This window comes from Archocentrus centrarchus, chromosome 3 (assembly GCF_007364275.1).
Source record: "Archocentrus centrarchus isolate MPI-CPG fArcCen1 chromosome 3, fArcCen1, whole genome shotgun sequence".
NCBI classification, from domain to species: Eukaryota; Metazoa; Chordata; class Actinopteri; order Cichliformes; family Cichlidae; genus Archocentrus; species Archocentrus centrarchus.
In genome coordinates, this window is record NC_044348.1 from 27259273 (window position 1) to 27277591 (window position 18319).

Below are 18319 nucleotides of genomic sequence, written 5' to 3' on the forward strand. Positions count from 1 at the left end.
AAATCATGTCATCACATGAGCCAAGGTGTGGGGAAAAACAAAACAAACCAAAAAAACAAAACATGGGCCATTACTACCTGGGGTTTTGTGTGAAACTACTGAGACCTTGCCCCATCCTACTGAGATCACCTGAAATAAGGTGAGTGGGAAGAGATCTCAAGACAGCATTACAGGTGGCTGAAAGCTGCTGTTGTAAGCCACCACCTGTATTCAATGACGGTCATTCACAGTAGACACAGATGGCTTATTTTAGACAACCATTTGTTGAGACTACCGTGATGCGAATGACTGGAAACCTACACAGACAATAAACAAGCTGGATGATAAATTGATTACTTTCATACTTCTAATCAACTTATATAAAAGAATTAAAAAAAAAAATTCATAAAATTCTTTATTCATAAACTTGATGCAAGTTTACAAATTACTTTACATGGTCAAACTCACCCTTGCAATGGAAAAAAAATGAAACCAAAACAAAGCATGCTGACAGTGCATAACTTTATAACCCGGCCACCGCAGTTAATGAAGCAAGGTAAAGAACCCTGTATCAGGCTAGTTCAGTCCTCCAATACGTTACTTGTCAAGCCAAGAAGGTTTTTGTTAGTTGGAGCACAGCAGACTTGAGTACGCCATTATTCCAAAAGGTCAAGTTAAAGATGCAGGATTATAATTGATCTGATGGCACACGAATCTGAACTGCGGCTTTTGTCGGGAACCCTGGCATCTTTGAAAAGGTAATCCAAGCAGGAAAGTCCACGTGTCTCATATTGTAGATGACCTGGTTCAATAAACAGCACACAGGGAGAAACAATTCTGTGCACTGATGTAGTAGGAAACCACAAGTAAACATGTGATGAAGAAAAAAAAATTGGATACATCTATTTTTAAAACAAAACAAAACAAAAAAAAAAAAAAAAAAAACAACCACTTGTCTTTTGCTTGGGGAAAATATCCACTAATAAATGGACATGCAAAATACAGCAATATCAAAGACATAGGTTAAATGGTTTCTGAACTCCTGGTCAAAATAATCAAAACATCTCTTTTTTTCCATGTATCCAATCATTCGAAACAATTGCCAAGTAATTATCAGCCTCAATGGATATCAGAAAATCCTAACTGAAATTCAACAACAAAACCTAAAAAGGTTAAAAAAAAAAAAAAAAAATCAGAGTGTCACCTTAAAATGGCTCAAAAATGATTGACAGATTCATTTTTAATTTAATGAAAATATTTTGAAGCAAAAGTTTGGAAAGTTGAATGTGCAGTATGTATTCCTGAGTTTGCTTCTCCAGATAATGCAGGGGTGGGCTCAACAATATTACTGGAATGAAGTGAATACCAATGCACATCATAACAGTTAACAATCATGCCAATAATCCAGTCATGTTGCTTGTGATAAAAACAGAAGGGTGATTCTCGCCATATCCCGCAAGCCTAAATACATGCCAGACATACTGAACATGAACACTGTATGCTTTGTACCCATCTCACTCTGTTGAGACTGAAGTCAGAATTACTGAGGAAATTCCAAATAAACTCAAATATGAGGAACGACTGTATGAAAGAGCATAACTAAGCTTTCTACGCTGGTCATCAGGACAACATACCGAAAACAATGCAAGTAACCACACAACAGAACACCCACAACAAACGTGTAGCTGCATTAATTGGAATGCTCCACAGTTTCTGCATATTATTCACATTACATCAAAGCCTCAGCATGCTGAGGGGTACGCCAGCGCTGAGAGTGGTCATGAATAGTAACCAGAGAGGTGGCAATGGGAAGAGCTGGGTCTTTCCTGTGGCGAATCTGAACAAATATTTATCAAACCTGAACAAATGTTCTGGAAATGAAACAGACTCAGGCTGATCTTGCCAAGTATGAAGCTCGATGTTATATGGTCAAGACTATTGCTGTGAATTTGTAGCTCTGACTGAATTTTAAAACAGCCATGAGGTCAAGGAAAAGTCAGAAGGTAAAAGGTCACTTTTTTCCTAGACTGCAAAATTGGAAAAGTGGTCAGGATGTAAACCAGCTACAATAACTAAGCAGGTAACTATACTGTTGTTAAGACTAATTTTCAGTTCAACAAAACTCCATAAGACTGTCTTCACTGCATAGCCTTACTGAGGTTTGTCTGGTTTAAGTGATTAGATATGAATAGCCAAAACTCTGGCATGCCAGGAAGAGCTGCATCTATGCCAATGTTGTTAGGGCCATTGTAGTTAGAGGTGCCATCAAATGAGGGGAATGATAATGTCACTGCTCAGTAAAATAGGGATTACAAATCAATATATAAAAAAAACAAAAACCGCAGTAGTCATAAGCTTACATAAGAACATGGTGAACTTTTGTTTCTTTCTGCAAGAGTGTCAATGAAGCAACTTTTTCTTACTCTAAATGGGTCTTGAGAAGTTGCAGTGCCCCTGCAGTTAATAGTCAAGAGTACATTGTAACACAGTCTCTGCCCAGCCAAAGACCCAGACAAGGTTACATTATAAACAATTAAATCCATTTGCAGAAATACAAATTTACATGTTTACATGTGAAGTTAAAATTAACTACATTACAGTGTAATCCAATCAAAACACACCCCTGCTTTGCCTGATGAGATTTTCTATGTTGCCACTCAAGCACCACATCTTTCCTGTAGAAGTGGTCCAGTGGCTTGTTGGGATGATAACAGGGATCTCCAACGTCAGAACCCAGCAGGATGCTGTTCGTCATTACGGGCTGTGCCACTCAGACTGGAAAAGTCTCATCTTCTTCCCCACCTCAAGGCTTTGAGCTTTAAAAGATAAGAGATTTGAAAGCAAACTAGCCCCAGAAGCGTGTTATTCCAAAGGAGGGGTCTTGGCATGAAAGATAATATGTGAGCACAATATTACAGAGGCCATCCAGGGAGAGAAAAGGCAGTGGTCCTTTCCACCACCAGCATTTAAATGTCCTTCCCAGCTACCATGGCATCATCTTAGGGAATGTCACGAGCCACTCAGATCCAGTCTGTGGCCGGAAAGGCCTCGTCTGGCAACTGGAGCATCAGACTGCCACTGCTGGAGGATAAAGCCATGCTGCACCTTTCAACCCACAGCCAGCAAGTAACGCTGCCATGCTCAATGCCAAAACCAAAAGTTGAGAATGCATCTAATATTTAGTCTACCAATTTTCTGGAGTATGGGATATTAAAAAAAAAAAAAAATCTGGCTGCATCAGAAAACAGATGTATAAAGAAATTAATTTTATGTAGAGGTGAGGTGGGTGTGTGTGTGTGTGTGTATGTATGTATGTATGTGTGTGTGTGTGTGTGTGTGTGTGTATGTATGTATGTATGTATGTATGTGTGTGTGTGTGTGTTTGTTTATGTGCTAATTTTTGGGTGGTCACTGAATGGGAAATTTGGTTTAGAGTTCCAACTGTCATGTAGATAACAAAATAGTTTGCAGGATAAAAACAATATTCGTCGCAAGGAAAAGAAAAAAAATCTAAGACATATGGTCCCAGTTCAGGAAAGGCAACAGTCTGTATTAGCCATCCTCCTTAGGGGGTGTGTACCAGCCTAGGGGGAAAAAAAAAAAAAACAAAGACAAAAAAGAGCACAAGAGGAGACAATGACTACAAGGTAAAGAAAATCAAGGCCAATGAAAGCAAAAGTCAAAATGTTTGATCACATTACTTCCTACCTCACTGGCTTGCATCTGCATTTACTGGTAACTGGTGCAAGAACCAAAACCACCGCGCAAAAATTTTTTCAACACACATTGCTTAGCAAGGCTTTCACTTCTAAACTGTTGGAGTCTAAGACTCCACCAAGCTGTAGCTAAGTGCAGCTTGGTGGAGTAGAAATAGTTTACATTAATGCAAATGTGATGTTTCATAGAAGTCGAAAACAATAAAAATTCATATTAGCAGCCATCTTGCTCCAATAAACCCAAGAAACTAAAAAGCAAATATTTATTTTATTAGAAATTACATGTTAAACGTCACATTAGCATTTCACTGTCTATTTTCTCACCCTACCATCCTTGTTAATTACTGAATAATTGATATTCAAAATCTTATTTTTATTAATCTTAATATTCATTCTGTATTCATGTTTTTTTTTTAAATAATCATGAAATTCATTGCTGGACATGAACACAATATTTTGAACAGTGGTATGTTTCAAGTGTTTGATACATTTTGAAAGTTATACAAATCATTCAGATTGCTAAAAACAGGTTTGTCTTTCAGGATATTCATAGATATTCAGCCTACCAATGTAATATTCTCTCTCTCTCTCTGTTAAAGGTCTGATATTATGTAACCATATACACTGAATAATACCAGTTCCTAAATTCCTTAATTTATATAATCAAGGACAACAACAAGCAGATTGACACTGAATCAGAAGCAGACTGTATATATAGTTTGCTTTGTATTACTGTTATATACAGATCCTACTAATATAAATCCCTAAAACCATAACTCCACTACTGTAGATGACATGCATTTAAATGTCGCTCACATTGGTTATATACACTACAGTTAATGATCCAATATCCCTCAGCTGTGATGGTTGAGGGGCATTTGGTTTCAGTAAACAAGGTCTGCAATGCATTCTGTATGAAACTGGAGACGAAAACACTCACCGTTCTTTTCATGGATCTGAACCAGGGATTTGTAGGACTGCTGTGCTCTGGCAAGATTGTACTGATTCTGCATTGAAAGATGAAAATGAAGTCAACTTTACCATGTATATTGCTTATAGGACAGTGGAGAGCAAGCAAATTGCAATGACAGCTGTTTTCTACAAGAAAAGATGATGATTGTCTAGTTAGCTCCAATTTCAAGACCAAAACATTGTGCATGGTAGAGGATGATGAAGACACTTTTTGTCCTTCATACCAGACTGCATTCACAAACATCACCATTCACGCTATACTACACCTTTAGGGTATTAGATGATTTTTATACATTCTATTTTTTGTATATTTTACACATTGTTTATTTTCTGTATATCTCTTAATCATATTGATTATACTAGATTATAATATTTTTATTTTCATTTTAGAGAGTTTGATTTTCTGTTACATGGCACTGAACAGGAGTGGCCCTCCAATCTCATTGTACATCCTGTATAATGACAATAAAGGCATTCTATTCTATTCTATTCTATCAGGCCACTGCACAATGCTATGAAGTTTATGACTACCTTCAGAAATAAACTGTCAAGAATTCTGGCTTAATGGGGACATTTTAATCTAAAACACTCAAAACTGCTCCACTCTTATCATTAAAGCAGAAAATAATCAACTTCTGGAAAACCTGAAGTTACACAGAATGATAAAAATATGAACTAAAACCTCCATACAGTACAAAACCTGCTGTGGCCCTTTATTTTGAGACTCACGGTATCATCATTGGGTTAGTGTGGTCTCCCAGCTCAGCCTTATTTTCTTATTTTTTTGGTGTTATTTTGTCAAACTATCCAACTTAGAGCAGACTAATCTAGCAACAAAATCAGGACTGGCTTTGACTTCAGACACTGGCTATACATTCAAACCTGCAACACGCTGTACACAAGCTGCCTCAAAAGTGGTGTGCTGGGCTCAGAGTACAGGAAAAACACAGGTAACCTACACTCAGTACTGTGCCTGAACGCATCTTGAGGATCTGCTGTAGTACCAAAGTTGTTGTAATGAAAGCAAAAAGTTCAGAAAAAGAGAAGCTAGATAAGCTGTTACTAAGAAAATACAAGTTACAATAACTGAAAAGCTTTGCACTGTTATTATGAGAAAGATTAAAAGCTTCCTTTTCCATCCAATCTGAGATGCACTGTACTTGTGCATCCCTCCCCAGTCCAATTTTATGGGAATAAATAAATACCACACAGCCAACACAGGAGTTATGGCAGAATATGGTAAGCCATCACTTAGAACCATGGAACTGTGTCCCTGTGTTGTGAAAGCCCTGTCATTGTGGTCCACATCATTTACTATGTGAAGCCACCATGATATCAGAGTTGAAATGAAGCCTCCTCACTTACTTTATTGGCTCCAAACTGCACTCTGGCTTTTCCTTTAACTAAGGTGGCATTGATCTGCATGATGACAGACTCAATGGAATAGGCACTGCTCCAACCCTGCAATCAGGAAACCAAGTGTCAATAACAGCAGGTTTTAAAAAAAATAAACACAAAGAAGAGCTGGAAAAAAAAAAGATTCAAAAACAACCCAAGACAATACTTAATATTGCCATCTGGGTTTTATGAAAATATACTAAAATCACCTGTTTGGTGAGAAGTTCCATGCACAGGGCACCTCCTCCAAGAACATAACTAAAGCAAAGGAGAAATTTCAGAGAACAAGATAGAGGCACTTTTTAATCTAACACTAATGCAGTCTCTGCTTGATAACTTAAAAAGGGAAGAAACTACAGAAAATGTACAACGTAAATTAACTTACCCTCCAGAAAGCACAGGAGAAACTACTCGGACAAATGGTGGATCAAAAGGGAAATTATCCTGAAGAAGCAACCAGAAAAAATGGTTAATTTATTTCAAAAACAGAGTTTCATTTTCATAAAAAAATTAAATAAAAAAAATAAAAATTCCAATATTACTCACTTTATATGAGAAGTTTAGTAAAATGTAGTCCATTCCCTCCTTTTCCTTTAGCACTTGTAAGTCACTGTGTAAAGGGCTATCTGGATCCACCCTGCAGATCATTAAAAAGCATCCAGTCAGTCTGCATTTTTGCTGACAGGAAAAAAAAAAAAATACATGAGGCAATATCCCAAAGTTACTTACGTCCTCAGTTTGACGTGCCATTCATACAGGCTGTCATTAACAAGCTCGACTGAATAGATACCTGCAAAAGAAACTGATTAAACTATCTGGAAATGCAAGGCCTAGAAACAAAAACACTGACAAACTCCACCCCAAAAAATAGTGGATAACACAATGAGGAAAAGCATAAAGTGTATTCTGACTAACATACCATCATACTACTGTCAGACAATTCTATAGCCGGTACCAGCAATGGGCATTTATACAAAAGAATGGTTAATTATTCAACAAATATTCTTATTCTATTTTATGCTGCTGTTGAAATTTTGTCAGCAAACAGTAAAAGGTGTAGATACTACACCTAATCGCCACAAATCACATGAGTGGGTAGCTGACCTCATTAGGACAAGACAGAAAGCGTAAGGTACCTCTGAATTTAGCACGCTAAATGTGCTCACAAATCCTTTCCTCTGACCATGTAAATGTCATCTATGGCTCTCATATTACAATGCCTAATGTCTCAAAAATATTCCTCCATTACAGAAAAGGATCTGTGACAGAGTTTATTTATGTGTGATTTTTCATGTTGCTCAAATGTTCAACATAAAGTAGATCCGTGTGTGTTGCTCGTACCAGTCTTGTAACTCTGAGACCTGTAGATCTCTCTAAGTTCCTTCATCAAACGGTCAGAGGCTTGCACTGAACCAGACACAGCTCCCTGGAAAATATAGAACAACTATAAAGACAAAGAACACAGTGCTTTGAAATTTACCATAGGGGTAAACCTGTCATTTATACTTAAGCTAGGCCAATATCAAAGGCAAAGCTTTATCCTACCAGATATCAATATTTATATCTGCCCCCCGCCCAACATATTTTGGCTGATTTTTATATTTAAAGTGCGTGTGTTCAACACATTCTACACGCTGAAATAGCTACATAGCTGAGAAAATAAACCTAGCAATCTTTACCAGAAAAGGGGAAGAGAAAAGGAATTTGAAGGGCAGAAGCAAAGAGGAAACTAAATATGAGCTACATCAGTGAACAGGAGTATGCTGACAAACAGGTCACAGGCAGCTGTATTAAATTGCTCACCGATGTGCTCTCTTCTCAGTTGTCATTCACAAATATGATCAATACTGACAAAAGTGGTATACATAAATGCTGTTTGTGTACACTGTTTATGCAAGGCGCAAAAAAAAAAAAAAAAAATTAACCAGCCTTTTTACTAAATAAAGACTTACATTCAAGTGGTCCTGGCGCTGGTTCTTTCGGATCTTCTCCAAGATCGCTAGATTCTCCTTCTCGATCCCATCATCCTCAGATTTCTTCCCATCCACGGGCTCCTCCTCTTTCATTTCATAGTGGTCCAAATCCTCAATGTCCTGTTGGTTCATATTTAATATTTCAGACATTTTAAATAACATAACAGCATATTCATGGGGGGAAAAAAAGGTCATGGTTAAGACCATTGCAAAGCCTTAAGATGAAATCTGACTTGCCAATTCAGCAGAAAAGTTATTAGTTTTTCATTTTCAAACTGCAGGAATACAAACATGTGAAGTCAACAAGTCAATAATAAATTTACAGAAAAGATTATAGCCACACATGCATAATTTGTGGATATTCTTATCAAATATTTTCCAAATTATAATATGCAAGTACGAGTCAAAAGTACTCCACTTAAATGTGTGCAAATTAGGTGATCGAGGTTAAAATATAACCAAAAGCAAAGCAAGTCCATCTCACTAGCATGAACCTAGCACAAAGCCACCATCTAAAAAGCAGGACTTGGGTTTATTGGGTTAACTTCAAGTTTAACCCTGGGTAGCAACAGCATTCCTGGAAGATCCCTCAGATACCTGTGCAGTTAGTAAGGTGGTCAGAAGTTTTTTTACATAAAATAAAATAGTTTCTGAAGTCTTTGTCTTTCCTTGATCAACATCAGTAAGAAATATGAATTATTAGATGCAACTGCAGTCTTTGACATCCCCCCCCACCACCACCACCACCCTAGAAGTAATTTTAAAATATCCTAAAACAGGGCACTTATTTGTACTTGTGGACCTTGTATCAACTTTGCAGGTAGACTCAGCCTACATTTGAATAGTTTTTATCTTATTTTGTAAACATGGTAGTGCCTTTTCACATTGATAACCACCTTCATATCAACCCTTAATCTGTGTCCAGATGTTAAGGTACATGAAGCCAGATACGGAAGAGAGATCCTGAGTATGTTGAACTTGCTAGTACAGGCCCCAAAGCAATGCATCATGGCCCAGTTTCCCATACAGGGATTATGTCTAATCCTGGACTAAATACTCTTTCCTATTGTGGTCTTCATTGACTTTTTCCTTTTAGTCTAGGACCATGCTTAATCCTGGTAAACCAGCTGCATATGTTTAGACCAATGATGACTTACTTCTCCCATTTCCTCCTCATCTTCTTCTTCAGATGTGACCTCCTCTGTTCCATGCTACACACATGCAAAACAAACAAACAAAGAAAAACAAACAAGCAAAAAGACAATAGTTACGTAGTCTGCAAGAGATTAAGCTGACAGATCTTTAAAAAACAGGAGACCAGATTTTACTGACTTTGAGCATGGAAACAGTCTATACACCAATGTGGAGAAGAGCTTCACATAAATTATAAAGGGTGTTTATAATGACTCCCATTTCATAACTAAGCATAAGTGATTTGGAAGTGCATAATAAAACATCCTAATTTACATTAGGATATTTTAGCAAGGTATATTCATTAGAAGTAATCGGAGAGCAGCTATTGTCCATTAGGCTGTATTTGACAGCATGGATTGGGCAGGCTTGCCTTTCTGTCTTGTCCCACTGGGCCTGGAGGTAAGGGCTGGTCCAGCATCTCTACATCAGGATGTTGGGGAAGGTTATACAGTCGACAAAGGTCACAAATTAGTTTCTTCAACTGCTGTAAAAGCTTGAAAGAAAAGCCAAAAGTTGGAATTAGAGCAACCACACAAATTTGCAAATAATACAGAGCAAGGCCATATGACACAAACTTCAAATATATATAAAAATATAATTTTTAACCACTGACCATTAAATATTCCTGAAAAAACTAAAAATAGGGATTTGTGGCCAAGACAAGGACCAATTACATCATTGTTTACAGAGTGAGCTATGGGATGTTCAAATGACAATTGTGGAAAAATGTGAAGTAATGCAATCTAAGAGTATAAGAATCAATTTTGGGCAAATGACAAATTTCAAGCTAAGGATAAAAAAACACTAGCACTAACGCAAACAAATGTAGAAAGACCAACATTGTACTCAGACAAAAGGATGTGTGTCACTCTTTAAACTGGTGTATTCTGTTGTTGTAAATTTAGTGCAGTTGAGATAAACTGTACCACTAAAAACATCTGTGCAACAGTTAAAAAAACAAACAAAACACGAGATCTCATCTAGCCACAAAAGCCAAGGTTTGTCTCTTTCATTTCTCACGTAGTTTCAACAATGCTGTATTCTTTATCTGAATTTAGACCAAATAAGGGAGCAAACAAAAGACTCCTGTCCTCTACACTTCAAAATAAAGAAAGAAAAATAAAGAAAAACAAAGCATATTTTGAGTGCTACAAATAAATAACATGAATAAGTAGGCTAAAAAAAAAAGTGCATGTTGTACACCTCACACCAGGGATTGCATAAGGACCTATCTGTCAGTTATTCTGACCTCTGAAATTATCTTTGTGATCTAGTAACACTTGGCCAAACAACAAACCTGCTCGCTGACATGCTTATCACCTTCCTTAAATACATGTGCATACACTAAAGTACCAGTGAAAGCTGTTTATATTTGAAAGCCTATGGAAAAATGAGACCCCAAATTAGAAAGACTTTAAACAGTGGACAGTAAATAATCTAAATCTTGCAATAATCATTTAAAATTTTGAGGACAAACATGTGCAGTCTAAAATGAGTGCATAATTTTCTACCATTCTCATCTCTCAGCCCAAACCTCATGTATACTATGAAAAAAAAAAGAAGAGGAAAATTAACAGTCATCTCAGGGCACTTTATATTGTAAGGTAAGTGAGCAAACTGTGACAGCAGGGAGGAAGAATTCCCTTTTAACAGGAAGAGACCTCTGGAAGAACCAAGCTCAGGGAGGGGAGCCATCTGCTGTGACTTTTGTTGGGGAAGTCCACAAAAAACAAGGCTAAGCAGAAACTACAATAGCAAGTAGACAAATATTCATGGAATGCAATAGTAGAATATAGGTAAATGATACAGCTCCAACTATAGGCTTTTATCAGGAAAGAAAGTTTTAAGCCCTCCCTTAAAAACAGAGAGGGTGTCTGCTTCCTGAACCCAAACTGAGAACTGATTCCACAGAAGAGGAACCTGATAGCTGAAGGCCTCCCATGCTATCATTGTCATTCAGGAACAATGACAAAGGCTCCTCCATGAGGAGAGAAAATTTAAATTCAATTCTGGATTTAACAAGTAGCCAATTAAAACAAACTAATAGGGAGAAGTATAAGCACTCTTTCAAGCCCCTGTTAGCCCTCTCGTTGTGCCATTTTGAATCTTTTCAGGAAGCATACAGGCTAACTAAATGATAAGAAACTGCAATATCCAGCCAAGAAGTATGAACATAGAGAACACTGGCAACTTTCTACTTACATATTGAACAAGATCTGCATATTTTAAAAAGAAAGCTTTACAATAATCTGCCCATTATTCATTCTACTAATATGAATCCAGCTGTTTTACACACCTAACATAGTCAAGCAGTTTTCAACATGTAGGACTGGCACAAAAATATGCCACTCAATGCCCCTGCAGGTGCAGTTTGGATGACTAGGGGAAAAATATGCACTGAAACTTAAGCTTGCAGTTTGCTAATGCTATAGCTGACTTGACTTTCTCTAAAAATCCGTGTTACGATCCCTTTGTATGTTTAAAAATATGGGATAGGGTCGACAACTTTTTCTTCACCTTTTAAAGTGAGGCATACCAGTATTATAACTACTATTTGGTTAAGGTTTTAAGGTTAACCTTTGCTGTGATTGATAAAGTAATAACCAACTCTCTTACTAATGTGTACAGTGTATCACAAAGTGCATTAAGAATATAAGATTAACTACCAGAGTGCTGCCTTTTCTCACATCTTCCAACCTCTCCAAGACTTGAGCCAAGCTCGGGTCATCAGAGTCCACAAACCAAATTGGCGGTGTAGATGGATAAGATTCCTTGAGACAACACAAAAACAACACCGTGACAGGAATATATTGAACCCACATTACCGTGTGTCGCAGCATTTTTTAACAGCGAATTAAAAAAAAAAAAAAATTACGAAAATCTGAGTTGACGACATTAGCATTCAGGATGCATTGTTAGCTAAATGCTAGGACTGTCTATAAACACTGCGTAATGCGAACTGTGTGAACAAATAACCCCCAACAAAGAGCGCCATGGTTCAAATCATACTGGTTAATTAATCTACGCAAAACCTGTCCCGCTTAGCATCAGACTATATGGTCGTGGAGGTAGCCTACTACCTGGCTATCAAGTTAACCGGCTAACTATAGCTAGCTAGCGACAAACAAGGCAAAACCCCCGGCACCTGAGTTCTCGTCCACTTACCGTTATGTTACAGTGGATAATTAACAGCTTTTCCCCGGTTACATTAAACTGGCAGCTCAGTTCATCAGGTTTCCAGTCAATTATCCTGAATCGTTCGTGGTTTGTATCAAAAATGGACTCCAAAAACTTCAGTTCGGCCTTCAGCCCCGACACCGACATCTTCCACGCATCTCCGGCTGGGCCGCTGGGGAGGGAGAGAACTCGGGACTTAGCTTTTAGCTAGCTAAAGAAACAGCGTAAACTGTAGTAGAAAAATGACTACAAAAAAGTGCCAGAGAAATGGCGGTGTGCCCCAGCGGATTTAGCTTGATACGCAGTGCCAGCTGTAACCCGCGTCCGGTCAAATTTCAGCGCAAACGGATATATTTGCTAATGAAGCAGCTAACGTTAGCGCCTAGCTTTCAGTCAACGCCTGAAAACAGCGCAGTGCTTGGCAAGCTGCTAGCGAGCGAGTTAGCGAGCTAGTCCGTTGTTGTCTTTCCGTCTATTGTTGTTGTCTGCCTAGAGTAACAACATTTTAAGGCTCTCGCGGTGTTCCGTGACCGTCTCCTCACAGTCCCATCGGGATGTTATTTAGTATTTACTTAATCGGGAAACAACTCTACACTGTACGCTCTGACCTAATATCCCGCTACAGGGGTAGTGTTTTTCATCCCGGTGCACAACTGTAGCTGGCCTCTTGTGGGGTTTAAAGATGGCGTTCTGCAACCTCCCCGCTCCCGCAGAATCCCAGCATTCAGTGCGTCTTCAATTTATTTTCGGGGTGAGAAAATAAAGGTAAGTTCTTGACTCTGGATCATATAGTCAGACAATTTATTCGAGGACAAAGGCTTCACTCTGATGTTTATTTGTTAGCAAGTAAAACTAATAATTTCCTGCTTTGCATATTATGTGCAGAGTAAAACTCCATGCACAGCACTTAGAACTGGATTCTTTCTAGTGAATAATTTTGCTTTGGTACCACACAGATGGCTCAATTATGATTGTGTGAGATTGTGTTTCTCTGTAATTAATGTCTCATGGACTGTCATTTGGAAAATCCGAACTGTACTTTGATATGACCATAAGTGCTCAAAAACACGGTCACGCACAATCATTTAAATTCTAAGCTTAATAAGGGCGGGTGATAACAAGTAATGCCATAGTTAATCTTGTGGTACAGGGAGACACAAGAGATCCCTATTATATTTCACAGTTCCACCCTCTAAACATGCTTCTGACTAGGATGACAGTATGATATCAGTACAGATATGATGATGCTTATTATTAATATTTTAAACCAGTTAATCACTGGTGTCTGGTGGAGCAGTTTGCTGTGATTTATGAGGTGAATCCATTCATTGTTATATAGATGAGTTCTGGCTAGCCCTAAATATAGGCAATCAAACGATTTGCCAACACATTTGTTTTTGCTATTTTTTCAATAGCAAACATTCTCTTTCTGAATCTGAACTAAAGTGGTCATGTGCAAATTATGATCATTTTGACTTGTTGCTTTATTTCAAGTAAAGTAATTAGTCAACTTTGGCCTAAATTACACCATACAATTCCACCAAATGTGTGTGTGTTACTTTTTTTAATGTCAGTTGTAGGTTTTTATAAATGAGACTGATTACAATACCTATGTCTTTATCAATCTGTTTTCAGTAATAATAAACCAATAATAGGGGCAAAATTATGACTACGCCTACAGTCTATTGTCTAAAAAGTCAGAATATATTAAAATGTATTATTATTATTATTTTAAGAAAATATCACATTTTAGTGTACATACAATATAATAATACCATCTTGAAAATATTGACCTTAGATATATGTTTTAATAGTTGCTCAGTCCAATTGTAAGGACTATCTGATATCCACTAGGGTGCAGTGTTTGCTCATCATCTGAACAACAAGGGTTCTGTTTGGAGTGGTCAAAGCTTATAAACACACACACACACACACACACACACACACACACACACACACACACACACACACACACACACACACACACACACACACACACACACACACACACACTCTTGGACAAGCTTTCTACTAAATGTTTGTTGCCCTGTTGCATTGAACAAATGGCAGTACTGTGTTTAGATTATCTGTACATTCAACTGGAAGCTCTCTGGTCACATTCTCAATGAAAAAGTAGAAGTTGAAAAATATTTTTAACTTTCAGGTTTTAGGAAGCAGTCCCTTTAGATCTTGAATTCAATTAGACTAGATAGAGTGGGTGAACCTTCAAAGCAAGCTTTAAAAGCCATTCTCTTTGTAAGTTTGTTATCAGGAGAGATTTGGAAGCTGCAGACTGGCCCAGAATAGTGCTGTGCTGTCACCTCTAATTATGCTATCATAAGGTCTCCCTTTCAACAGGGATGACCTTTCTTTTATTTAGCCTTCTCAAAATTAGTATTCTGTGATATAGATGCAGACAGTTCATGCAAACATTACTGGTAGAAACTCAGTGCTTAGTGTTTAGTGCATATGCCTCAGATACCCCTGACACTTAAGCAGTGGAATGTGTATTCTGTGAACACAAATCTGTTTCCTTATTCTTTAAGCTTTCAGTTGCTCTCTGTTGCCCATGTGTCAACATCTGCATGTAGGTGACAAATTCTAAATTCACTGTGTAGATGATTGCAAGTGGGTGTAATATACTCTCACAATCTACCTGAACTCGCTGAATGTGCAGTTCGGTCAGGGGCGATGTTAATGTAATGGCTCTTCAAGAAAGGTCAAGGTTCCAGTCTAGCAAACATAATTTATTTTGCAGGGTTTGTGGCAGCTAGATTGGAGGTACTACCATATATTATGGGCAGGTGTTTGGAACACTCTGTGGTGCACCCTTCTGACTCCACTCTATATTGTTTTGCTTGGTTAGTTAAGCACAGGTATTAAAGAGTGAGTGTGTGAGAGAGTCGGGGTAGTAGCTGCCTTTCTTTTCTTCTATGTGTGTGCTACTTTGTTTTTTGAGATATGATTTTGATGGTAGGGTGCTGTAGTAATTTCTTCAGGGGTCACAGCATTTTAGCTGATTATTTCTATTGAGTATGAGGTGAAACATCTTGTGTTTTAAAGGTTATTTCTGTTGTGATCCTGGGTTTTTGACCTAGTGCTTTAGGTTTTGGACTTTCTATTTCTGTTTTTATGTTTTGTTTCTGACTCTAAGTCTATTTTGCAGTTTTGAGTTTTGTGCCTTTTTAGTTGTTCCTAGTTGGTTTCTTTATCTATGTCCTCAGACCTTCTTAGTTTTAGTTGTCTGGTTCTGTTCTTGGTTATAATTCGTTTGTATTTAATTCCATGTTTCAGTTGTCATGCTTTCCCTGTATTCTCCATGTCAAGTCTGCATTTCTGTGTCCTGTGTTTAGTTACTTCCCGTTTTATTTTGCTAGCCTCTTGGATACATTGTGTTTAATTTAGTTTCCTCTTATCTTGTTAGTTAGTTTCTGTTCACCTATGTCTTGTCTTCCTCAGCTGTGTCCTCTCTTCCTAATTAGCTCTTGTGTGTGTTTAAGCCCTCAGTTTTCTGTCACTTTGTTCTGTGGTTTCCCTTTTGTTTCTGAGTTTTTGTATTTCTGACTCCAATAGCGATGGGCAGATGAAGCCTCATGAAGCCTTGAAATTTTCCATCCAGTTGGTTCAAAAAAAGATTCATTTCTCGAGGCTTCGTGTGCACAAAGACTCCGCTGTTGGTCAAAGCCTTTATTGTGATTTCAGCTGTCTGTGATGGCCCCTTTGCTGTTTTGCAACAGTGTAAACATGGGAATAATTACTGCCAAGAATAGAAATAAAAACACAGCAACTTGATTTTGTGTGGTTCATTCATTCATCTATTTTTTATTCAATGTGTGGGTGATGGTAGCAGAGGTCTATCAATGTCAAAAACTTGTCAGTACAATTTCAGTGTTTAAATAAATCCAACAGGACACAAAATGTTTGTGTTAAAACTGTTGCAGTGTTTTCAAAAGATGGGAATGCGATTGTGCTTAGGAATACTTGGGTGATGGTGATTTTATTCATTTTTATTAAGATATAATATGTTTTCACTGTGTGTGGACTCAGTTGGTTTCTCAAAATCCTTTCATATGGTACTGAGGAGGCAGGGCTGCACAAGCATCCCACAGCAAGCCTGTACAGGCCTGGATATATGCACCTCTGCCCAGATGATACCTATAGATGAAGTGTTGCTGTTCTACCCCAGTTACAAACACTTCACCTTGGAATAAAAAAAAAAAGATTTATGAATATTATAGTAGTAACACATTTAATTGTTTATAGACGTATTATGTGTAATACTTACTGGGAGAGATCAGCTCAAAGTGTTGCCATACAGGGGGAATATTTCTCCTTTTAGCAGCTCATCTGTGTCACATGTAAACTGGCGAAACTTCAATATGTACACTAATAAATTTTGTGGGGATCTAGTTCATTTTTATAAATCACACCAACACTCGAACCACTACCTGAACCAGCGAGGCTTCAGATGTCACGGTGACGTCACTTGTCCTTAATGAAGCAAGCCTCGATGTGCGCTTCATAAAAGACTTCATGAACTTCTCGATACACGCTCCAAAGCCTCGGCAGTAGTCCCGTCACTAGACACCAGTCCTGCCTGTTTTTGTAGTTCACATTTTTGGAAAAGACTTCAGCGTTAAAGCTGGGTTTTTTTGGTTTTTTTTTAAGTTTAAGTCCTGTTTCCCGAGTCCTGCACACTCTGCCTGCCACACAGTGACATATGACAGCTTCTCAAATTTCACATTCTTCTTGAACTTACAGCTGGTCAAATAACTTAATTTACTGCCAAGTTAATTCTGAAGCTGCTGACCCATGTCAGTGAAACACAGTACATCAGCTTTGGAGAGAGTGAACATTATGCGTGGTTCAAAAAGAGAACACAAATGCAGACAAAATATAGGAATATAGGCAACAAAAAGCAAAGTTTAATGAAAACTAATAACTTAGGAGGAAAAACACTTAAGACAAAGAAATCCAGAAGCAGCAGTGGACACAACTGTCCATCATGTGGACAACTGGGTGGCTAACAAGAGGACAGTCGGATGGACTGACAGATGGAAAGACAAGATTGTATACACACACACACACACACACAGATAAATGGACACTGGTGATAAAAAATTTAACACAGGTTAAACTAAGAAAGATGGGACACACAAGTGGAAAGAAAGCAAAGCAAGTCATTAACAAAAATAAAACAAGAAGTAACTATAAAGGAACTGTTACTGGGGATTTATGCTCCAGCTGGAAATTTACGTCGTAACAATGTCGTAACTGCAAACCCCTCTGAAACCCTACAGCGTAACCTGACGTGCACCTCCCTAGAAACGTAACTACACATCAGGTCAACATCACACAATGATTGTGATTGGCCTGTTAAGTACCGTTGATTTCTCCTGTGCATTTTTTTTGCCACAGTTTTTGTCAGTGAGAGAATAACAAATATTTTCTCAATACAACTGTCTCATAGCATCAATATGTCAACAAATTCCTGGATGGAGATTGCAGAAACTATCAGAATGGACAAGAAGGAATGTACAAAGAAGTGAAAAAAAAACTTGATGGACAAATGTGTTTGCCCCCGAAAAAAAAACAAAAAACGGACCACAACAAAGAGTGGGGTCTTGGAAAAAAAGTCCAAGCGTTGGACATCATCATGGCTGGTACCACATATTAAAAGCTGGGGCACAACCACAGGGTAATTAACACATGATGCACCAGCACAAGCAACGATGTTGGCCATTTATGTAGGTTACATCAAAGGCTCTACAAAGATTCCCCATAGAAGTCAAAGTCAGGCCTTAAATGGGGAAGACACACACACACACACACACACACACCAAAAAAAACAAACAAACAAAAAAACACCCAGAAACACAAGAAGTAGAAAGAAAAAAATACAAATATGGC

General features: G+C 37.9%; 2 protein-coding genes across 2 annotated transcripts in view; one reads left to right on the forward strand and one right to left on the reverse strand.

Annotated features, from left to right (window-relative positions):
- Positions 1-381: 381 nt before the first annotated feature.
- On the reverse strand, positions 382-13107 carry ube2q1 (ubiquitin-conjugating enzyme E2Q family member 1). The gene is made up of 13 exons (XM_030758276.1): positions 12398-13107; positions 11899-12003; positions 9603-9725; positions 9196-9249; positions 8018-8158; positions 7407-7491; positions 6795-6855; positions 6612-6702; positions 6451-6509; positions 6275-6323; positions 6033-6128; positions 4636-4702; positions 382-3563 (listed from the first exon to the last, which is right to left on the reverse strand). Exons 1-13 carry the CDS (start codon positions 12554-12556, stop codon positions 3532-3534), a joined length of 1122 nt encoding a protein of 373 aa, XP_030614136.1. The 5' UTR covers positions 12557-13107; the 3' UTR covers positions 382-3531.
- Positions 13091-18319, forward strand: part of chrnb4 (cholinergic receptor, nicotinic, beta 4 (neuronal)) — a 31711-nt gene continuing 26482 nt past the window's right edge. Inside the window, exon 1 of the mRNA XM_030758263.1 lies at positions 13091-13174. The gene's annotated coding sequence lies outside the window, so the exon portion shown is untranslated. The remainder of the gene's footprint in view (positions 13175-18319) is intronic.

What these genes read in the sequence shown, in the direction of transcription:
- ube2q1 (XM_030758276.1), bottom strand. Translation starts at nt 12,556, where the DNA reads ATGTCGGTGTCGGGGCTGAAGGCCGAACTGAAGTTTTTGGAGTCCATT. An exon ending in TCTCCTGTGCTTTCTGGAGG is followed by an intron (nt 6,324 to 6,450) that starts GTAAGTTAATTT and finishes CCTTTGCTTTAG; the next exon opens with TTATGTTCTTGGAGGAGGTG. An exon ending in TGCAGTTTGGAGCCAATAAA is followed by an intron (nt 4,703 to 6,032) that starts GTAAGTGAGGAG and finishes CTTTCAATGCAG; the next exon opens with AATCAGTACAATCTTGCCAG.